Genomic DNA, 23249 nt, shown 5'->3' with positions numbered 1-23249 from the left:
ATTGTAAGGAATCAAAATCCATGGAGAGCTGCACCTTCTCAAGGCCCTGCTCAAGACTGTGCAGCTTAATGTTTCCTTCCTCTTAATCCCTGCACACCATCCCAGGCATCCAGTTCATCTTCTCACTCCAGCTTTGAAGAAACTATCACAAGTTTTGCCATTGATTCCAGAACTTTTGAGAGCATCTTCAGCATCCTGTGACTACTTGGGAGTTTTCAGGCTGTTCTTTCAGGACTCCTTCACTCCCCTTTTCATGGAAACCTTGCTGGCTGTAGTTGTGATAAACTCAAAGCTGTACAGACAAATTTTCAGCATTTATGCAGCTTCTTTTCTTAGAGATTTCTAAATAAATTCCATCTTTAATTTCACATAAAACTTTGGGCATCATTTGGAGAGCCTTTGGATCTTCCATGTGAAAGAGTTCACGTGTTCATGTTGTGTTGCCTCTTTAGCAAAGATCATTTCTCAGCTTCCCCATTTGTTCTGGAGATGAAGGGGACAGTCTGAAAACCAAAAGGCTGTGGACTGTGTCCTGCAGTCCTTCAGCAGTTCCATAACTTCATCCCTCACTTGTGCTCTTGGAGTCCTTGGGGATTCATCAAAAGGAGCCTTGCATGTGTGACTACAGAGTGCTGCTTACGAAACCAGTATAGACACTTGCCAAAAAAATGAAATGTATTCATTTTTAGCCCAGAAAAGGAAATGGTTTTTCTAGCTGAGAATTTTGAAGTGTCCCAGAGTTGTGTTTGTAAGATCCCAAGGCTGTAGGTGGAGAATTGGGGTGTGCTTTCATCAAGTGCTGTTCTGCTGAAACCAGAACATTGTGTGTGGTTCTGCTGGTCAGGGTGATCTTGTCCCTCATCTGATCTGAGGTGGGAGAAGTTTGGGTGCTTCTCTCTGCTTAATGCTTATTTTTAGCTCTCTTGAGTTTTCTTGCATTTCCTGCATCGCTGGAAATTCTTTTCATCCCTAGATGGAAAAGTGTGTGTGAATACACCCATATCAGAAAGGACAGCATTGTTCAGTGCTTTGACTCTAAACCCATAAGCATTGCCACTGCATTACCTGAGGTTTCTCTCCCAGTTACCATTTTTGAAATATGGAAATGGCAGGTTTTTGTTTCACAAGGCCTTTGAGCAGATTTGGAAACTTTATTCCCAATGTAGACCCAGCCATGTTCAATAATTTTTCAGCAAAGTTCCTGTTGTCTGCTCAGTGACTGAGGCCTGGCCTTGTTCTCTCTCAGCAGGTAGTTTAATTATTGCTGGAGTAATGGCTTTTCACAAGGTTATTCTGTGTGCCAGCACGCTCTTAAATTCTGGAAAATTCACATTACAGAGCCTGTGCAGCTCAGCTCTATAGAGGTGTGACATAGTTGCTCCATGGAGCAGGATGCCTGCTTACAGATGAATGGAGAAATGTCTGCTTATGATACACTGAATAATACTGGAATTATGTGAGATTTATGTGAAATATCTGAGATGAGGGGGGGCTGTGATTGAATAACTTAATTTTTACATGCTTGTCACAAAGGTGACCTGAACTTGCTTTGCCTTTTGAGGTTCTGATGAACTCCTCCTTCTCCCTGCAGTTGCACAGTACCCTTTTGAAGACCATAACCCACCACAGCTGGAGCTCATCAAACCTTTTTGTGAAGATCTTGACCAGTGGCTAAGTGAAGATGACAATCATGTGGCAGCAATCCACTGTAAAGCTGGAAAGGGACGAACTGGTGTAATGATTTGTGCTTATTTGTTGCATCGAGGCAAGTTTTTAAGGGCCCAAGAAGCCCTAGATTTCTATGGGGAAGTAAGGACCAGAGACAAGAAGGTGAGCTGTTGCTGTTCTTCTGCCCCTCTACCTAAAACTTGCTGCTTTTTCCTCCTTGAGATCCATTTGATGCTCAAACCCTTTAAGTTGTGTTGTCTGATTTAGCTCCAGTAGGATTGGATCAGTGCAGTTGGAAATGGAAAAGCTTTAGTTACAACCTTAAACCTGATTTTAACATGTCCTGTCCAAGAAGACCTGGACAGTTGATTTTAAATGGCTTTTTCAACACTGTTCTGCTGAAAACCAAAGGGGCAGTGAATTTTCTCATTCAGCATTTTCAGCCCAAATGAGAGGATTGTTCCAGCTGATTTTTGCCTGAATGGATGAGTTGTTCATCTCCTCAGGGTCCCTTAACTGCTCTGGTGGGGCTTGGAGATGCATAGGGGAATATCCCATTACCCCTTGTCTGTAAAGGGTAGTTAAGGACCTTTCAGGCAGGGTTAGGCCTCATTAATGAGAATTTAACCTCCTTATTTGAAATCTTCTCCTAAGATAAGATGTGACTTTTAAGGTCATTTTAGCAAGTTTCCCTGCTCATCTTCCATTATTTCCCTGAGTGTGTTGGTTGAGCATCCCAGGGGGATCATCCCTGCAGGCCAGTTTCAACCTCCTCAAGCACAGAGCTCTCCCTGTTCCTGCAGTATTTACACAAAGGATTCATCTCAGTGTGTTGATCTCCAATAAGAAGAGCTTCGTGTCTGAAAGCTCTTGAGAGCATAAATGTCACATAAAGAATTTTAGAATTTGCCTGTTAAGTCATTGGAAGGAGCAAGAAGCTCCTCAGTCTGCTCTGCTGACAAGGTGGAGCTGTTATTCCATGGACTGAGTTGGTTGTGGTGTCATGTTGGGAGTGGAGACAAGATCAAGGTTTCCCATCAAAACTTTGTGGCTTTTGGTAAAAGTGCATGAGAGAGGCTAGGAATGAGCAGTGTGCTGGATAAACAGAGTAGATCACTCCTGCTGATAAGGGTTACCTCCAGAGCTGGAGAAAGCAGCATGAAAACTACAGAACTGAACAAATACACAGTGAAACGCTGTGCCTCAGTTTCCCTTTGTGAAAAGAAGCTTGTATTTCTGCAAGCTGGGTGTTTGTCAGTACCCCAGGGTACTTGGGCATCTTGGAGGGGAGGGAGAACTCAGCAAACAGGAGTAGGGAGAGCCTTGTTTACCTGACTGTAAATACTGTCTGGAACCAGCAACTTGTTTTGGTTGCAAGAGTTGAATTTTTTTCCCTTCCCAGCTCCACTTGAGCTTGGTTATCTTGATGTGGCCAGTGGGCAGCATGTGATTCACATAATCCTTCAGCAGTGTTTATAAACTGGTATTGCAGTGCAGGTTTCTGGAGCCTTTCCTTCCCTTGTGGCCCATATTTCAGTGTTATATGTCAAGTGCTGCTCTCTGATTTGATATTTCACCACACCTTTGTATAACTGACTTCCTCAATTCAAAGTCAATGAGGCATCAAAAGAGCTGTTTGCACAAAGGCACAAGCAAATGCCTTTTTTCTTTCTTTTTGGGCCAACACAGATATGATAAAGGAAAACTGGCTTTAACAGGGACCAGATTTTCTTGGTTTAAAGCAAGGACAACTTTGCACCTGTAGCTGCTGAGAACAGCTCAGCTCCAATCCCTGCTGCCATTAATGCTCAGAGCAGAGTGCTGCTGTGCTGGCAGGAAGTGTGAGTCTAATTGCAAGAGGAAGTGTGACTAATTGGTCAAGAGCACAGCCCTGAGTACTTCTGGAGCCAGCTTTTCCCAAGTGCCTGCTGGGAAAGGCAGCTCCAGGGAGGCCTTTGCACCATCAAGTGAGAGTTGGTGGAGGTGAAGCTCAGAGTTGCTGTTTCTGTGCTGGGCAACAAGACATGGCAGAGCCCAGGCTGTCTCTGAGCAAAGCCTCTCCTGGGGTATTTTATTTCCTCTACAAGCTGCCTCTTTTGGCTTCTGAAACTCTTTGTAGTGGGGGGAGCTTAGTCAGAAGAAGGGAGTGGTGAAGATTAGGAAGTGTGGGCTGCATGGTTGTGTCTGTCTGGCTCCACCACTGTAGAACAAGAGTGACTTTTATTTTCCTTTTGAACCAAAGGAGACAAAGGGTTTGCTGAAATGGGATAAAGACCAGTATTTGTTGTCAGAGCTGAGGAAGAAGAAGCTAAAGAAGCTGCTGCTTCCAGTGTTTGAAGTGATTAGTTTATCCCACTTTTTTCTGATGATAGATACTGACACACTACTGTGGTGACAAAGGCTGGCAGCTTACCTTCCCACAGCTGGAGAAGGTCTTTATTTATTCCTGCTTCTGCCTTGGAGGGTTTTGTGGTGAGGATTAGGCTTGGAAAGCAGCTCAGAGGATAGGGATCAGCTGTTCAAGTGCTGGAGATGATCCACTCAGGAGCATTCTTTGAGCACCATGGAGTTTTATTTTCAAGGATGGCTCCTAAGAGTTCTCCTATGGGGAAAGGCTGAGAGAATTGGAGTTCTTCAGCCTGGAGAAGAGAAGCCTTGGGGTGACCTCACTGTGGCCTTCCAGTACTTGAAGGAGCTGACAAGAAAGATGGAGAGAGACTCTTTACAAGGGCCTGGAGGACCAGGACAAGGGGAATGGCTTCATGCTGGCAGAGTAGGGTTAGATGGGATATTGGGAAGGAATTCTGCCCCAGAGGGTTGGGAGTGCCCAGAGCAGCTGTGGCTGCCCCTGGATCCCTGGCAGTGCCCAGGGCCAGGTTGGACATTGGGGTTTGGAGCCAGCTGGGACAGGGAAAGGTGTCCCTGGCCATGGTGTGACACTGGATGGGCTTTAAGTCCCTTCCAGCCCAGACCATGCTGTGTTTCTGTGGTGTTGCTGTGACAGAACAGGAAGTGAAACCCAATTAGTTTGTGTGAGGAAGCCTCAGAATGACCCTGTGAGCAGGGCAGAGTTCCCATGGCTGGTGTCAGAGCTCATCACTGGGGGTGTCTGTCTGGGGGACACGCTCAGGTGCCAACCTCTGCCACACCTGCTGCTCTGAGGCTGCAGCTTCACCCTCACAGTAGGGTCTGTTCTGAAGGGACTGTGGCAATATTGTTTCCAAAATATTTGTTCTTCATAGTCCTGCCTGTGCTATATTGAGAGGAGAACCTGACAATGTTTGGGAAGCTCTTGCATAGGGACCAGAGCAGCTTATCTCACATGCATTTAAAAATTGTGGTGGTGATAGATGGGAAATACAAGCTTGAACTACTTCCCTGTCCTTATTTTTCTGGAGTAAAAGTGAGTGCTGCTTGATTGCACCCCATGGAGTATTGTTAGTTTGTTAGGAAAGTGTTCTGCTTGGAATCCAGACCTTTGGAAATGGAGAACTCTGAGTTCTGCCTCAGTGGGACTGCTTTTAGGGTTTTAGGGTCTCAGGATCTAAGGGCTGTGTCTCCAGGGAGTCAGACTGTGGCTGCAGGGCTGAAACTGCCCTGTTGGACAAAACCTGGCTGTGCTTTGCTGTCGTTTTGACTCTCTCTCAGTGTGAAAATGTTACCTGGGTTCTGGTCCCAGCCTTGCTCGTCCTGGGGTTTTTCCTCAGGACACATCCATTATGGCCTGAAGAAGCTCTGGGCAGGGAGGAATGTGTTCTCCTCACCTCTCTGCTTTCCTGGCAGCCCTGGCAAGCACTGCTGGGGCTGGCATTTGCTCAGTCCTGAGGCTCAGATCCCAGGAAGGAGAACTTTAGAGCTCCTTTAAGGAGTGGGTGTGATAAGCACTGAGGACATCTGAGCCAAAAGCAGGGCCAGTGTACAAGGCTGCTTGGGAAGGTCATTGTGCAAATGCTGCAGGGAAAGGGCTTTTGTGTAGTTTAGAAGCAGCTCAAGTGATAAGGAGACATAATAATCAACATTAAAAAAAAATGGCAGGAAGTGACTATTTTCATGTGTGCATAATAGAGATTTACTAAATTAAAAGCACTCTTAGCTCCTGGCTGTTGTGAGGTGAAACGAAAAGTTTATAGAAAGATGAGGTCTAGGTTATGTCACCAAATGCTCACAGATTTGTGTATGAAAAATCTTTGTTTTTCTCCAGTTTATTCCAATTCCACATTCAGTTTTAATCAGAAAGATTCTTTACTGATGCTGTTGCAAATCTGGAGTTACAGGTTGTTCTAGACCATGTCGTGCATTTTCTGGGAAATAAAACAATTTTTCATCTCTGTCAGTTTTACTTGAAAGTATTGGCTCCAAAAGCTTTGAAACTTTTCCCTTATTTAAGCTTTCAGCTGATTTAAAATCAGTAATAAAAACATCCTTAGGTTTTATGCTCTCAAAGCAAATGTTTACCTCAGAGTTTGAACACTTTGGCCTGTTGGGCCTGTTTTAATGAAACTTTCCACATTTTTGGGAAAATATTCCAGGATGTTTTATGAAGAGAAGGCAGCACCAGTCTGGAGTACAGTGATATTAGCAAACATTAGTCTTTTGATTTAAAATCCTGTCAAAATGTAATGGCTGTAGTGGTTGATTTTAGAATTCCTAAATGTAGTGGTGCTTTAAAGTTTGAGTATGTTCAAGGCACCTCTTGTTAAACATTTTTTTGCTCTACATCCCTAAAAAAGCAGCAGCATGAGACTATTTTTGACATGACCCTCAGGCTGTCTGTGGTGTTTGTTTTTAAGAAATAAGAAAAATCTGCATTCTTTGCTTCATTGCTGGACATGGGTGTTTGGAGAGCACAGAATCACAGAAGGGTTTGGGTTGGAAGGGACTTCAGAGGGTTGTTCCAGCTCTCCTGCCATGTCAGGGACACCTTCCACTGTCCCAGGCTGGCCTTGGACACTTCCAGGGGCAGCCACAGCTGCTCTGGGCACCCTGTGCCAGGGCCTGCTCACCTTCCTAGGGCAGGATTTCTTCCTAATATTCCCTCTGGCTGTGGGAAGCCATTCCCCCTTGTCCTTGTCACTCCAGGTTCCTTTTCCATATTTCCTGCAGCCCTTCCAGGCACTGCAAGGCCACAGTTTGGTCACCCCAAAGCTTCTCCTCTCTGGACTGAAGGATCCCAATTCCCTCAGCCTTTCCTGGTGGCAGAGGTGTTCCATGCCCTGAGTAGCTGACAGAGCAGTGCCCTGCTCTGGTGCTGCTCAGCAGTGACTGAGCTGCTCTTGGGGCTGGAGGTGGTGAGCAGGAGCCAGGTTGTTCAGCTCTCCTGCCATGTCAGGGACACCTTCCACTATCCCAGGCTGGCCTTGGACACTTCCAGGGGCAGCCACAGCTGCTCTGGGCACCCTGTGCCAGGCCCTCACCACCTTCCTAGGGCAGGATTTCTTTCCAATATCCCCTCTGGCTGTGGGAAGCCATTCCCCCTTGTCCAGGTTCCTTCTCCATGGTTCTTGTTGGCCCCTCCAGGCACTGCAAGGCCACAGTTTGGTCACCCCAAAGCTTCTCCTCTTTGGGCTGAGGGATCCCAATTCCCTCAGCCTTTCCTGGTGGCACAGGTGCTCCATGCCCTGAGTAGCTGGCAGAGCAGTGCCCTGCTCTGGGTGCTGTTCCTTGGACTGGAGGTGATGAGCAGGAACCCTTCAGTGATGCTGCTCCAAGGTTTTTAACCCTTGTTTTCCCTCTGTTTAGGGAGTGACAATTCCCAGTCAGAGACGCTACGTGTACTACTATAGCTACCTGTTAAAGAATCACCTGGATTACAGACCAGTGGCACTGCTGTTCCACAAGATGATGTTTGAAACAATTCCCATGTTCAGCAGCGGAACTTGCAGTAAGTACCAGCAGCCCTTCCACCTCTGCTGGGGAGCCTGGTGGCATTTGGGATGGGGTGATGGCACCCAGAGCTGCACATCTTGGAGGAAATCACATGGAAACACCTCACAGTCCAAAATCTTTGTGGGCTCTGTCCTCTGGGATCTCCCAGGTGTAGGCTGTGAAGCACTCAGGATTATTTTACTACATGCAAGTGTGTTAATGGTTTGAAAAGAAGTGATTCCATCTGGAAAAAACCTCCAAGATTGAGTCCAGTCTGTGCCCAATCCCTACCTTGTCACCCAAAGCAGAGCACTGAGTGCCACATCCACGCCACCATTTTATGTACATTTGGGTATTTGTTCCTTACTTTTATGAAAAAACTCCTTTTTTTTTTTTTTTTAAACACAGCAACTCTTGGGAAACATGAATTACTGAAAAACATTTGCCTAATGGCATGTTGGCTTCCAATGCAGCAACATCATTCTTCCCATGATGTTCCAAAAAAAAAAAATAAATGAATCAGTTCAACTGGGTAAATACCTAATTAACTCTGGAATAAACTTTTCTTTATGTGGAAGTTTTTAAAGCATTAATACACCTGTAAATGATTAATCTCATCTGCTGATACACTGTGTTAGTGAGGAACAGCAGATTTTGTGAAGTTTTGAAATACAAAAACAAATTCTGCTCTGTCCTGTGGGCTGTGTTACAGGGCAGTGACTGCCTTGTGTTGCGTGCTTGGTTTTTGGTGGTGGAAAAAATCTGATGGTTTTGCTTTGGGGATTACAGCAATGTGTAATTAATTCCAGTGCCTCCTGTGGCTTTGATTAAAATTGCCCTGTTAATATTGTTGTGAGGCAGTACCTGAACATGTAACACACACAAGAAACAATGGAGCAGCTTGTCAGCCTGTACAGGAGGAGGGAGGGAGGAGCCTCTGCCAAAATCCCTCTGCCTTAGGGAAGAGGTGTGCAGGTTACAGGTTTCTGCAATTACCACTTATTTCATATTTTGGATGAACTGGGCTGTGTTTTTGAGGCTGAACTGCTCAAGTGAGTGCTGACTTGTGTGTCCATGGTGGAGGGTGTTGGGACAGACAACAGATTGCCCAAGCACCTGAGAAGATAAAATAACTGTCAAGCTCAGCAGTTGTATGCTGCAATATTTTAAGTTTCTTTGGAGTTCTCAGTGATTTTTCAGAATGTGAAATCGATGGTGTTGTGTCTTTAGTTGTGTTGGCAGCAATTTTACCAACCTGGTAACTTTGACTCTGCCTTCCTTGGTATCATTCTGCTGCTCTGAAGGCACTGACAGGGCAGAGCCCAGCCCCTAGGGCTGAACGAGGGGGTGACAGAGTTTCACAGCTCTGAGGGCTTGAGGCAGATAAGGGCAGGAAGAGAAGGGTGTGTGGAGACCTCACAGCACCTTCCAGGGTCTGGAGGGTTTACAGGGAAGCTGGAGAGGAATCCTGCAACAGGAGCTCTGGTGATCAACAGGGGGAATGGCTTGACACTGGCAGAGGGGAAATTCAGGTGAGATACAGAAGGAATTGTTCCCTGGGAGGGTGCCCAGGGCAGCTGGGGCTACCCCTGGATCCCTGGAGGTGCCCAAGGCCAGGATTTTGGGGCTTTGGAGCAGCCTGGGACAGTGGAAGGTGTCCCTGCCCATGGCAGAGGTGGGAATGGATGGGATGTAAGGTCCTTCCAACCCAAGCCATTCTGGATTCTCTGAGCCTGCCAGTAATGGTGTCATCCCTGGGCCCTTCAGCAGCACACTGTGGGTGTGTTTAGCAGCTCTACTGGGCTGTGTCTGACCTGACCATTTCCAAAGCACCTCTTCCTAAACTGGACCAAAACCTCCTTTTATTTAATTTCAGTGTTACCCCATCAGATTTCATTGGGGAAGTGATGCCATGGCTGGCACTTCTCTGGTGCTGGTGATTTATAGGACCAGCTTTTAGGCTCTTCTGATTGGTTTTCAGTTCAGTTTTGTCCTTGTTTTACTTTATTTGTGTAAGCCTAGAGTCAGTTTGTGCTGACATGACCAGCCAACAGCTGGAAGAAGAGGTGAGAGAGAATAAAACCTCTCACTTTGGTCTGTGTAATAGAGAGGAGGGGGAAAATGCAAGGAACACTCAAGTAATTCACATTTTACAGTCATTATATTCAAAAGAAATAACATTTTAGGAACTCCCTAGTGGCCTGAAAGTATTGCCATGAAGGACAGAAGTCTCAAGGCTGTTTCCAGTAGCATCTGGCAAAGTTTGATCCCCTGTGGTGTCAAACCCTTAAGAGAAATTTAGCTAACTTTGACAACATCATAGCCCACGATTTTATTTCTGCTACCAATGTTGTGGGGGTTTGTTTGCCACTTTGGAGGTTTTTCTCACCAAGTGCCACTCTGTTTTGTCCCACAGATCCTCAGTTTGTGGTGTACCAGCTAAAGGTAAAGATATTCACCTCCCCTTCAGGACCCTCACGACGTGAAGACAAGTACATGTACTTTGAATTCCCTCAACCTCTGCCCGTGTGTGGTGATATCAAAGTGGAATTTTTCCACAAACAGAACAAGATGTTGAAAAAGGTTGGTTTCCTTGCTTTTTTTTTTCTGAAAAATGTTGTCAAGCCAGCCCCTGATGCTTGGGGGTTGGGATGTTGGTTATTTTTCAGGGATGTGGAATCACGGCGTTTAATTCTTTGATGTCTGGTTTTCCCAAGGAACCAATGGACCACAAAATGAAAGTTGGATGTTTGGGGAGTTGTGAGATTAAGTACAAAGGTTGGGTAAAAATGATCCTGAGGTCTGTATTGCAGTCTTTTGGGTAGTAGTGAGTAATCTAATTGAGGAAGAAACATTCACCTTCTAAAAATAGACTTGCATACTGAGCAAGTTAACTCCAGCTGTTTTCTTCACTAAATTTTCTTGAGGTTTGAGCAGGCACAGAAGATCCTGTCTGTGCTGTTGGCTGATTTGTACCCATCTGTCAAATTTAGCTGAATTTCTGAGATAATTGAGTTCCCACGCACTTTGTAAAAGTATCTCTGCAATCTCTTCACCACCTCTCTGTTCCCAGCTGCAGTGCCTTGACATGAGAGGTTTAGAGAATTCCCTCTGAGCTGAGGATTTTATTAGGGTCTCAGTTGTGGAAAAAAAAAAATAAAAATTAACCTAGGACTTACTTTGAAAGCAAAGTTAGCCAGTTCTTAAAGCTAAATTCTTGAGTTTCTCTAGTTCTGGTGGTTGTGGAGCCACTTTGGATCTACCAGACTGAAAGGTGAGGATGTGAGACCGTGCTGATTAAAGGCAACCTTGATATTTGCTATTTAAAACTCCTCATCAGTAGTTCCTCACAGTTGAGTGGAGGTTAGAAGATTTCAGAGCATTCAGTGAGTGAGTTCATAAAAGGAAGAAATGCTCAAGTGGATCAGGAGAAGAGAAGTGATGAGGTAACATCACTCAGAGCTGTGCACCCAGGTTGTACCTGCCAGCTGTGTGTGAGTGAACACGCACACTGTTGTGTGGGCTTGCTTGTGTGAACAAGTTTAACTCAGATGCTGCTGTCTGTAGAAGTTTCTGGACAGTTCCTTAGTGGCCCTGTTTTCCTTCTCTGCCCGTTTGAGGAGATGTTTTAGTTGGTCAGTGCAGTTATGTGCAGTACAGAGGCTGTAAAAGTATTTCAAAAGTAGAAATTCAGTTTCCAAGCTGAGATTATTGACATGCAAGCAGCCAGCTCTGAGAAGAGGCTTCTGCAGGAGCACCCAGCTGAGTACTGTGGGCTGAACATGAGGATGCAGGGAGGAGCTGATGCCAAGCCCCAACATCTGAGACATTTATCTCCCCTCTCCTATCTGAGCTGTGAGTTTATTGTTCCTTGCCATCTCCAGTAACACATGGATTGCAGACAGACCTGATGGGAAGTGCTGTGCTGCCCTGCCCATCCCTGAAACACCAGTGTGCAGCTCAGGATCTTGGCTCTGCAGCCCCAGGAACAAACTGCTGTTTTGTTTTAGCCCTGGAGATTTGTTTTCAAATTTGTTTTACCCCTTGCAGAGAGCACTGAGATGCTGAGACTCTGTAGTGAGAGCCCCTCATGAGCACCCACAGTTTGTGCAGTGTGAGTTGGGTCTTCAGGAGGGTGTAGAAGTGCAGAACCACAGCAGGAGCATTTCTGTGCTGGAGTTTCATTTCAGAGAGTCAGAGTGTGGTTTCATTTCTTAAGAATCTTTGTCAATTCTGAGTAGCTGGTTGTTGGGGTTTTTTTTTTGGTGTTGTTTTTTTTCCTTTTTGTCTATTCTTATCAAATACCCAAACTGTTTGGGTTCTGTGGATTACAGGTAGTGCAGAGGTGCTCAGTTTCTCAGTGTTTATGGCCAGGTAGAGCCAAAGAAATGGTAAAGGTGGTTCTTTTCCCATCTGCAAACTTTTCTGAGATGGAAACTGCTCCTTCATGAACTAGTTAAAAAAACACCTTGATAATCTCTCTAAAATATCTGTTGAATCAAGTGTCTTATTGTCTCAGCTTTCAGTATGAATGGAGGACAGAAGAAAATAGGTGTGAGATGTTCCACAGTTGTGGTAAGATCACCTCTGTTTGCTCTGCTGCAAACTCAGGAGCTGATCCTTCCACATGGTCCTTGCACAGGTTGTTGCATAAAGTGAATAAGGTGAGATCAGGGCAGAGGGGACCATTGGTGCCAGAAGATCCTACCTTGGCTCAAACTGAACACATTTCTCTGTCCAGCTGTTCCACATCTGCTCCTGTTACTTTTCTCTATCAACTAGCTACACAACTTTACCCAAAACTGAAGACCCTCCACTGTGGAGACTGGTATTTTAAAGATCCATTTATGCAATGATCACCTAATTAATGAGAAGCAGCATAATTAGGAGCAACAGCATCTTATCTTTCAGAGATTCTGCTTTATTAACCAGGTTTATGAAAAGTGGAATTTTAAGTCTGTTGCCTGTCACTGGTTCTTGTTCTTCACAGATTTTCTGTTAGCAGATCAGAGGTAGCTAAAGAAGTCTTAAAGACACCCCATATTGACCAGTGTGCATTTTAACTTTAGCATAATAAAAAACCTAATAATATCAATTAAAAGTGTAATTCCTGCTCCATTCTGAACCTCAGGCTGGAGAATGGCTGTGTCTCATCTCTGGAGATGGAGAAAGCTTTTTGTCCTGGCTCTGGTTTGGTGTTTGATAACACTGATCTCAGCTGAAGTGCCCCAGATTCCCTCACCTGTATTTGCTCCCAAATTTCCCAATCCTTTGAAGAACAGCATTATCTGCAGAGCTCTCTGTAAGGAGGGCCCTCCTCAATTTTGGATAAAATTATTATCCATAAACCAGACCAAACCTAAATGACTGCAGACACCTAAGGTTGTAGGGTCAGTGTGAGATTTAAAGCAGCCACATGTCCTTTCTTTTAATGGCAAAAGTTAATTTAGGCAAATTCAGTGGCTTTTGGGAGCTGACCTCAGCCACAGGATCATTGGTACAGGGCTGACAGCTCTGGAAAAGTTCATCCCTTCCATGGTTTCTGCCACCTGGTATCAGTTAGGAAGTCCCCAGCTCTTGATCTTTTCTTGTCTAATCAAGTTGTTTACTTTATCCTCAGACTGTTTCTTCAGTGAGCTGTAGCTACTTCCTTTCAAGAATGAAATGCATGCCCACATGAGAACAAAATGGCTTGAGGCTCAAGTGCTGTGACTGTGGATGAATTTCTGATGGGTAGAAGTTTGTAATTTGGGGGATTTTTTTTTTTTAACATGGCTTTTTCTTGTAGCTTGACTGTTTGTCCATCTCAGACTGCTGCTGTAGTTTTGCTGGGGTTTTTTTTTGTAGTTTTTTCCTCTAGTTTTGCTTCCATGGATCCCTGCAAAGCTTTTTTCTTCCAGTTATTGATGTTGACACGATAATCTGAAAGTATTTCAGAGTATCCTTAGATCACTCGGTTCAATGGGAGCCTGTTTAAAAATAATGCAGAAATCTCCTCATCTTCCTGCCTCCAGAGCCTGGGGCTGAAGGAGACCTTTTTTTGGGAGTCCTCCCAGTACAAATGAGAGGGAAATGTTGATGTGGGTTTAATTTGTGAGAGTCAGTGGTGTTTTATCCCCAGACTCCAGCGTGGGAGGGCTGACAGCATTGTTTGAGCAGTTGCATTTCATCTCTCCAGCCCAGAGATAAGTTGTGCCGCAGAGTTCAACAAGACTTTGGGCAGTTGCTGTTAAGCAAACGCTGAGGAATGAACTCTGAAAATGTCAGAAGACTCAGTGTTGATCTGCAGAATGGTACAGGAAGTTCCATCAGGGGAACAGGCTGAACCAAGATCCCCATTCTTGGAGAGCATCCCCAGCCCCTCAGCGGGTGCTGCAGACTCACTGGGAGTGCCTGGGGATCTCTCTGCAAAACTTAAACTCTCAGGAGGACATGGGAACTCCTGACTGATGCCTTAAATCTGGGATTTGGATCCCAGTCTGCAGCTAGAGACCAGCTCTAGAGTGGAGAATGTTTTTCTGTCAGTGTGAGGCACTGCACGAGGTGGGGACAAGCACTGTTTGTCAGAATTGTGGGATTAAATCAGCCTCTGTCTCATCTGATACTGCACTGGAGATTTATGGCACAGATTTGGTTATGGGAAGAAGTACATCTGTGGTTTATTTTTTTTTTTAAGACAGATGTCTGTGATGTAACTGGAAGTGAAGCAAAACACATTGAAAAACAGCCTCTAATACTTTTTTTTTTCAGAAGTCTATTCATTAACTTGTGTTATGTGAGCACTTGGTCTGGTATTTTGATTTGCTATATAAAGCCTGAGTTCAGTTCATGCCTTGATTTTTAAAATTCCTATCTTTGGCCCATATTACATCATCTTTCTTCCTTGTCTCCCATGAAATATCTTGGGTCCTGATGCTTCAGCTAAATCCTCACTTTGAATAATGGATTTGCTCTTCAGTGAAAACAGTGACACAGTTATCAGCCTTAAGAACTAATTCCAAAAAACATGACCAAGTCTTCCCTTAATTTGAGTGGCCATGCCATGTTCCAAGGCCCATAAACTCAGTTTATTAGGCTAATTAAGTTGTGCAGTGGGAAGGAAAGAAAAATAACTTGATGCTTTAAAAAGCTGGAGGGAGATAAAAGGAGAAATGACCAGCTCATCTGAGCTGTAGTGTTTAGTTTGAGTCCCTGAAGACCTCTGCAAATTTGTCCCGAGGAACAGAGATTAAAAGCTGTCTAGGGAGAGGTTTGTGAGTCCCCCCAGCCCTTGAAGTGCCAACTGAATCCCTCCTGGTTCTGCACTCATGGAGCTGAAGGTGAGGCATGACAAAACTCTGCCTTCTGCTGGCACTGATTCCACCCAGGGCCTCTTCTGTGGCACTGGGGCCAGCACCAGAGGGGTTTCAGCAGGAAAGTGCTGCTTGTCTCTGGTTTGACCTCAGCAGGAGTGAGCCTCTCCATCTCTTTGGAGTTTTTTCTGAGGAACTCACTGTGTGGGTGAGGAGAAACCTGGGTTGGGGTACCCTGAGCTTGTCTTCACCCAGATTTTGGCTGCTGCTTCTTCCTCTGGGGCAGAGACATCAGCAGAGTGAACCCAGGATATTCATCCTCAACTCCAGATCCAGGCAGGGAGTTTTTAAGGCTTTTCTTGGGGAAAGAGGAGGGTATGAAATGTGTAAGCAGGGCCTGGCAAGAGCCTGCCAACTCCTGCCTCCCATGGAAGGGCTCCAGCAAGGCTTCTTCAGAGGTGGGGTGGCTTGAAGGGACTCAGTGGCAGTGGGAAACATCTTTTAGACTCCCCAAGCAACTCATTTGCTAGATTTGATTCCCAAAGTGCTGCAGACAGGCACGTGGTGAAGTGGGGAACTCAGCTACCAGAAGTGTTCCTGGCTGGATTTTTAACTTCTGTCCTGGGGTCTCTCAGGTGCTTACAAAAATGCAGACAAGCTGGAAGTGGTTTTGTAGGCTTTACCTAAAATACTGAAAATGAGTCTGCTGACCTTTGGCAGAGAGGAACACTTGTGAATTCCCAGTATCCTGTTGAAATAAATTTTTGAGGAGGATGAGTGTGAGTTAAGTAGTGCAGCTCTTCCCTGCATTCTTTCATTGGCTCAGGAAAATGTTGTGGTATTTTGCTGGTGCCAAACTGCCTTCAGCAGGAGGCCTGCTCGTGTCACACACACTGGAACCACTTCTGTTCCACCTCTCATTTCCCCCCTGCTTCCTTACCAGCAGAGATGAATGGGAAGATAGGGCAGGACATGGATTTTCCAGTAAGAAATTGGAATTAGAGCTCCTTGGTAAACCAAAATATGTAAGTTAGCTCAGAAGGAGTGAGTTTGTGCTCTGTGTAATACCAAGGAATGTTAGGTTCTGCTTCCTTTCCCTGCAGCTTTAGCAGCAATACTGACCCTTGTGGGAGGAACTGGCCATTTGCACCTTGGATCTTGAGCCTGAAAAGGCACATCAGAGTCAAAGAGCAGATTTTGTGTGTAAAGAGCAAGTGGATGTAGCTCAGTGTCAGTCAGAGAGAGGGGTTTGGTGTGCCAAGGAGAGCTGACCTTGGAAACAGCAGCTCAGGGCTGGCAGAAAGCTGGCTCTCCTTCAGGATCTGGGAACCTGGGGTGTCCTGCCTCTTGGTGCAGCTGGGGCTGTGGCAGAGTGGAGAATCAAACTGCTCAAGGTCATCTCTCAAGTTCTGCTTGAGCTGAACCTCCTTCAGCTGCCTTGGCTTCTCCCTAAAAACTTCCTGCTGGACAGGACAGCAGGCACTGGCTCTGCCTTCCTCTCAGTGCTGCTCAGCAAAGCTCTGGCTGCATGGAAGCACCCATGAATCCTTTACTGATTTGTGGTTTTGCTCAGTTGTAGCTATTTCTGTATAAAAACAAGACAAGCTTTCTGTTACAGGGGAGATTCAGTATTACTCACCTCAGCTGGTTCACACAGGTTGTCTGTTGGGTTTAGGGATTGCTTGGCCAGTTGTGAGCAAAAAATAAATGTATTTATGCCTTGTGATTGCAAGTTTAAGTTTATTGAATTTATTATCATCTGCTTTTATTGAAGATATGATAGCTTTAAGCTTAGCTGTCTATGAGTGACTTCTAAAAGCTTAATTGGTTAAAATTGAGCTTGATGAATGCAGATTTATGTGTGTTGTCCAGGAGATGTGGTGAAAATGTCTTTGCATGCAATGTAACAAATGCCATACTGTTGTCCAACCAAGTTTTGCCTGATACTACAAATCTGTTTTTGACCAGATGCTGATAGCAGTCTAATTAACGTGCCATTAGTGAATACTAAAACAAGCTTGTTTTCTGTGTTCTTCCTCCCCCAGGACAAAATGTTTCACTTTTGGGTAAATACATTCTTCATAGGACTGGATGAAAATTCAGACAAAGTAGAAAATGGAAGTCTAGTTGCAGATCAGGAACTTGATGGTATTTTCAGTACAGAGCGCTCAGATAATGATAAGGAATATTTAATCCTTACATTAACAAAAAACGATCTAGACAAAGCAAATAAAGACAAAGCCAACAGATATTTCTCTCCAAACTTCAAGGTCAGTATATTTTATGTGTGAACAAAGCTGAAAAGCTGCATGATTTGTTTGTTTTGCCTTTGGAGGGACCATGTGAAACTGTTGTGTAGAAGCTGAGTTCATGTGTCAGTATTGCCATCACTTAGCAAAGCTCTGAGCTTTATGCTTTTATCTGCTTTTTGGGGAGCTGATGCATGTTGAGAGGCTGGGGTTGAAGTCTTCAGGTTGTTCCAGGTGTTTGTCAAAGCCATCAGAGGTTGGGAGAGCTGCTGGCCAGGTGCCATCTTCCCTGCCTGAGCTGTGGGCTGGGCACACTGAGCTCCTGAGCTGGTTTGCAGCTGTTCCATGGGAAGCACAGGGGGCCACAAGGATGATCTGAGGAGAGGAGCTGGGCCTGGTCAGTCTGGAGAAGGGAAGGCTGAGGGGGGATCCCATCAGTCCACACAGACATCTCCAGGGGCTGCTCTGTCACTGTTCTGTCACTGTTCCAGTGACAGGATGAGGAGCAAAGGCCATAAACTAAAACACAAATTCCCCCTCAACACGAGGAAGAACTTCTTTCCATGAGTGTGGCAGAGCCCTGGAACAGCTGCCTGGGCAGGGTGTGGAGTTTCCCTCTCTGGATTCATCCCAAGCCCACCTGGAAATGCTCCTGTGCTTGGGCAGGGGCTTGGGCTGGATCATCTCCAGAGGTCTCTTCAAGCCCAGCTGTCCTGTGATTCTGGGAATACCTTACTTACCCTGGCACTTGAGCTTTGGGGAGTATGAGCCATTGCCAGCATTGTTTTAAACATGCAAAAGGCATTTGTAAGATTCCAGCATTTTCTGACTTGCTCATAAAAGATCAGCCAGAGCTCGTTTGAAGGTAATAGTCATAGCTTGGAATACTGCTTGGGTCAGACTTCCCACACAAGAGTCACCCATTAGAGAGGGTTTTGTTCACTCCTGTGCACTCTTGCTGCAATCTCCTGGTGCTCTGGGAGTTGGGGAAGGCAGGAGGGTGTGCTGGGGTGTCCTGCTGCTGCAGCTCAGGAGCACCTGAGCACTCAGCCAGACACAATTCCTGCAGCTGGGCTGGAAAATCCTGCTGCTTTGCCAGGGCTGGAATTGAGGGGCTGGCAAACCTCTCTCTGGGGAGAGGAGCACGGGTGTGACTCAGGGTAGCCAGGACCTGTGCTGTTAAAAATTGCTCAGTTAAATCCAGGTTCCCTTTTTAAATGTTGTTTTTTCCTTCCCCAGGTGAAGCTATTTTTCACAAAAACAGTAGAAGAGCCATCAAACCCAGAGGCTAGCAGTTCAACTTCTGTAACACCAGATGTTAGTGACAATGAACCTGATCATTATAGATACTCTGACACCACTGACTCTGATCCAGAGAATGAACCTTTTGATGAAGATCAGCATACGCAGATTACAAAAGTCTGAATATTTTTTTTATCAGAGATAAAAAAGAACCATACAAAAAAAAAAAAAAACATGAAGACAGACAAACTTGAATAAACTGAAAAAAAAAAGGACCTTTCTAAATGGCAAAAGGACATAGTGTCAGATTACCAGTTATAGGAACAATTCTTTCCTGACCAATCTTGTTTTGCCCTACAAATCTACAGGGTTTGACACTTGTCCAGTCGGGGGGGTTAAAGAAAGGTTACGTAGCTCTTATGTATATACCTTTTTGTGTCAAAGGACATTAAAACTTCAATTAGGAACTATAAACATGGCACTTTCCCATTTTATTCCAGTTTTATAAAAGTGGAGACAGACCTAATGTGTATGCGTAGGAATTTTTCCTTTTGTGTTCTGTCACCAAACGAAGTTTCAAAAACCGAAAAGAAAAAAAAAAAATTTTTACAGGTTCACATCCTGCCCCTTTTTTTGCACTTGTGTGGCAACAGAAAAGTCTGCAGTTGGCTAAGAGATGTTTCTAGAAGGTTTTTCCTACATTCTAATGCATGTTTTTTGGATGGGGGCTGGAAGGTGATGCTCGGAAAGGAGCGTGGCCTGTGTACCGTGTCCGGCTGTTCCATGCACCTTTCCTCAGCATGCTGCCCTAATTCATCCGGGACAATGGGTGAGGAGTCGCCGCTGTCACTGCTTGTTGTTTGTGCATTTTTCATTTTTTTTAAGTGTAATGGTGCTAGAAAAGGCAGCTAGAGAGAGTGATTCTGTCTAGGGGTACAGGAATGAACCTTCACGACACCCACGAGACCCGCGCTATGAAGGGAGACAAGGAATTGGGGTCACGAGAAACAAAAACAAACAAACAAAAAAAAAAAACAGCAAAAGGAAACACAGCAACAATGACTTAACCATACAAATGTGGAGGCTATCAACTAAAGTAAGAGCTTGAAACAAATGGTTACCAAATTAGACAATGATTTATTGGGATTTTTTTCTGAATTGTAATGGCTGCTCCATCTCCTGTGTAATCAAGGCCAGTGCTAAAAGTCAGATGCTCTTAGTGCAAAAACATCAGTCAACATCTTACATTTATATTAGTAGTTTTTCAATCATATTCCTGCTGTGAATACTTCATGTGCTGCCTTGCAAGCTTTATTTTTTTTTTTTCCCTCTCATGAATATAAAAAGATTTTGTAATGGTGCACAGGAAATGTCATTGGAGATTCTCCAGGTTAGTGTTTGTTTGGAAGATTTCTGATGCATTTTTTCAATCAAACCTCTGTCAGCCGTTCCACCCCTTTGACCTTACACATTCTATTACAATGAGTTTTGCAGTTTTGCACACTTTTTTTTTTTAAGAAAAAAAAAAAAAGTCATTAACTGTTAGGGAATTTTACTTGAATACTCATTACCTGCAATGTTTAAAAAACGGACATTACACACCAGAGACAGGAAACCAGTGTTGCAGTAAATTCTCAACGCTGTAAATGAAGATTAAAAAGCAGAACTTGTCCCAAATACATTACTATCAAAAACAACCCCTCAAACCACCCAAGAAATTGTTTTTCTAAGCCAAGTGGCAGTGTTGGATTATTTGTTCCTAGGGTAGGGCTCAAAGTTGGCTTCTGGTGGATGATTGTCATGCCCAGCCCGAGGTGGCTCAGGAGTCCAGCTGCTGGCACATCCAGATGTGAATGGGCCATGAGCAGCTGACCCCAAATTGATGCTTTTTTTTAGGGTGTAGTACACACATCCCCCTGCTTAATTAACTTCTTGGTGCTGACATGGAAGTTCATGAGCTGTGTTCTCAGCCAGAATTATGAATGGGATCTGTCAGAGCCCTGTACAGCAGCATTAATGGTTGGAATTTGAACCACACAAGGCAGGACTTTCACTAATTACAATTGGGAAACTGAGGTGTAAAGGGCTTTTAAAGATTTTTTTTTTCCTTACCTGGTTTCTGTTGGTCAATTCTGCTCCTCAGATTCATGATTCTAACTTCTAACAAAGCTGGTAATCCGTTCTGACTTACAGGTTTCATTAGACTTTAATGGATCAAGGTTCAGTGCTCATTGTGACGAGCAGGAGGTGGTTTTCCCTTGGGAACAGGAATTTTAACTCTTACCCTTCCAATCATGTTTTCACCCTGTCTGGTTTATAACAGTTGAAAGTTGTGTTGTGCTTAAATAAAGCCAAGTGCTCGTGCTTGGATAGTGTTGGGATCTTGGCAGTGCTGCGTGTCCCACTTTGGATAATCAGGATTGGATGGTGCAGCTCCAGTCGGTGACGCCGGATCGGGAATCAGGACGCAAGGATGGGCTTTTGCACTGTTCTTTTTCCTTTGGAATGTGAAGGTTGGAATGAGGGTTTTTGGTTTTTTGTTTTGTTTTTTTTTTAATTTTTTTTTTAATGTTTCGACGTCTTTGAGAAGCCTTGCTTACATTTTATGGTGTAGTCATTGGAAATGGAAAAATGGCATTATATATATATATATTATATATATAAATATATATTATACATACTCTCCTATACTTTATTTCAGTTACCACCCCCATAGAAGTTGACAAGAATTGCTATGACTGAAAGGTTTTTGAGTCCTTACTAAAACTTTATTTATGACAGTATTCATAATTAGCTTGAGCTGCATTCTCTAGGTAATCTTTCCTTGAGTTTCCAGACTGTAGGCTTCAGCCTGTTGGGATGTGCAAGAGCTTACATGTCTGAAACTACTTGAAGGCATCACTTTGGTAAGAGCTTAACTGTAAAGGCCCTGAAGCATCCCCTGGGCTTGGGCAGCCCCAGTGGAAATCTTTGCCACAGCTCCTCCAGGGCAGCTGTGCAAAATCAGCCTCCAGATTCCTCCCCGGGGCACACATTGTAAACTGAAGTGGAGTTTACATGCAGCATCGAAATTAGCTTTCCAAATTCAAAACAAAACAAAAAAAAAGCCACCTTGAAATAATCCAAGAAGAGGATGCTGGTGTGCAAGTTCCATGTTTAGTCCTAGCAAATGTGTGCAATATGTTAACGATGCCTGTGGTTGCCACGAAGTGCCTCGTTTACCTTCTCAATACTGTTGGAAAGTGTCGTGCATGCAGATGGATGGGGTGGGACTGTGCACTAAAAGGGGCTCCAACTGCAGCGTTTTGGCAGAGCTGCCTTTCTCTGCCACTTCAAATTTTCCAGTCTGTTTTCATATAGCATATATATATATAGATACTAAAAGAAAAAAAAAAATCAGTCTGTTAAGCAGCCTTACTCTGATTCAGCCTCTTCAAATACTATTGTGCTGTGCAACAGTGGCTCTGTGTGTAACTGAGAATACACAAAAACCAAGTATGACATGTACAGGATAATGCCTCATACAAATCAGATGTCCGTTTGTTATTGTGTTTAACAACCCTTTATCTCTTAGTGTTAAAACTCCACTTAAAACTGATTAAAGTCTCATTCTTGTCACTGTGTGGGTGTTTTATTGCAGTGTTCTGAGCTTGGCAAACAGCTCACACGTTGTGCTTGTAAAGCTGTGGAATTTGGAGCCAAGGGTGCATCCAGGGATTGGAAGGGAGCTGCAGCTGCAAAGGCTGCTGTGTCCCAGAGGTTTGACCAGGGCAGCAGTGGAACTCCAGATGTGTGCAGGGATGTCAGACCCTCACTTTGGTGTCCTGCTGAGGGGCAGGGGCACCTCCTGGGGCGTCAAACCACACAAGCAGTGTGGTTGTGCCTGTCCCCAGTGCCTGAGGAGCTGTAGGAAAGATGGAGACAGACTGATGACAAGGAAAAGGGGAATGGATTCCCACTGCCAGAGGGATGTTGGGAAGAAATCCTTCCCTGGCAGGGTGGGCAGGCCCTGGCACAGGGTGCCCAGAGCAGCTGGGGCTGCCCCTGGATCCCTGGCAGTGCCCAAGGCCAGGCTGGACTCTGGGGCTGGGAGCAGCCTGGGACAGTGCAAGGTGTCCCTGCCCATGGCACTGGATGGACTTTGAGGTCCCCTCCCTCCCAAACCAGTCTGGGATTCTCTGTTTAGTCTCCAAGAGAACTTAATTAAAAATTCACCTTGTAAATGAGATAATGTTGCATCTGCTGCATAATGAGATCTGAATCCCACCTGAGAGTTCTTTTCCTGAAGTAGCTTTACATTGACAAGGAGATGCATTTTTCCCTATAGAATCATAGGATTGTTGAGGCTGGAAAGGCCCTTTGAGATCATCAAGGCCACTCTCAGATGAGGTCAAGTAGCTAATTTTGGGGTTCTGGTTGTTTGGCTGTTTCCAAGCCAGATTTTAAAGTGGCACCTCAATCCTAGGAGGTGTTCCCTGTTCCCAGGGTTACCCTGGGCCTGCAGGGCTCTCAGAGGGGTGGGGAGGTGACTTCAGGTGGCTCTTGTCGCTCCTCCATCCTTCCCTCTGCTGCTAACACCAGCCCTGGCCCACGTTTGGCTGAGCATCCCCAAAAATCTCCCCTTCTGGTGGGACAGGGGAGGTTTGGGGGGCAGTGTTGGCCAGGTGGGGTTTGCACCTCAGCACGTGCTGCTGCCCAAAGCTGTCAATGCATGTTGACATTGACAACTGAGCTTGGTTTGCATCCAAAAAAATGAAATTAGGGTGGGAAGAGGCAGAGGAAGGGCAGGAAGCTCAAAGGAGAGTGGTTTGAACAGGGTTCAACATGATGAGGAGTTTCTGTAGATACAGAGATCTCTCTCTATGAAAAGATTCTGCTCTGGAGACAGAAGAGAAGTGCTATGGGCAGAGGATTTATATTTATTTGACTTTTT

General features: G+C 44.9%; 1 protein-coding gene across 1 annotated transcript in view; it reads left to right on the top strand.

The window, feature by feature from the left end:
* Window positions 1-21934, top strand: part of PTEN (phosphatase and tensin homolog) — a 48950-nt gene extending 27016 nt beyond the window's left edge. Inside the window, exons 5-9 of the mRNA XM_036385481.2 lie at window positions 1592-1830; window positions 7408-7549; window positions 9950-10116; window positions 16871-17095; window positions 18314-21934. Coding sequence (XP_036241374.1) covers window positions 1592-1830; window positions 7408-7549; window positions 9950-10116; window positions 16871-17095; window positions 18314-18499 — 959 coding nt within the window. The 3' untranslated portion in view covers window positions 18500-21934. The remainder of the gene's footprint in view (window positions 1-1591; window positions 1831-7407; window positions 7550-9949; window positions 10117-16870; window positions 17096-18313) is intronic.
* The last annotated feature ends 1315 nt before the right edge of the window (window positions 21935-23249 follow it).

Source organism: Molothrus ater, chromosome 8 (genome assembly GCF_012460135.2).
Source record: "Molothrus ater isolate BHLD 08-10-18 breed brown headed cowbird chromosome 8, BPBGC_Mater_1.1, whole genome shotgun sequence".
NCBI lineage: Eukaryota > Metazoa > Chordata > Aves > Passeriformes > Icteridae > Molothrus > Molothrus ater.
Note: the sequence above shows the minus strand (reverse complement) of the source record. Positions and strands in the feature narration are given on the sequence as shown.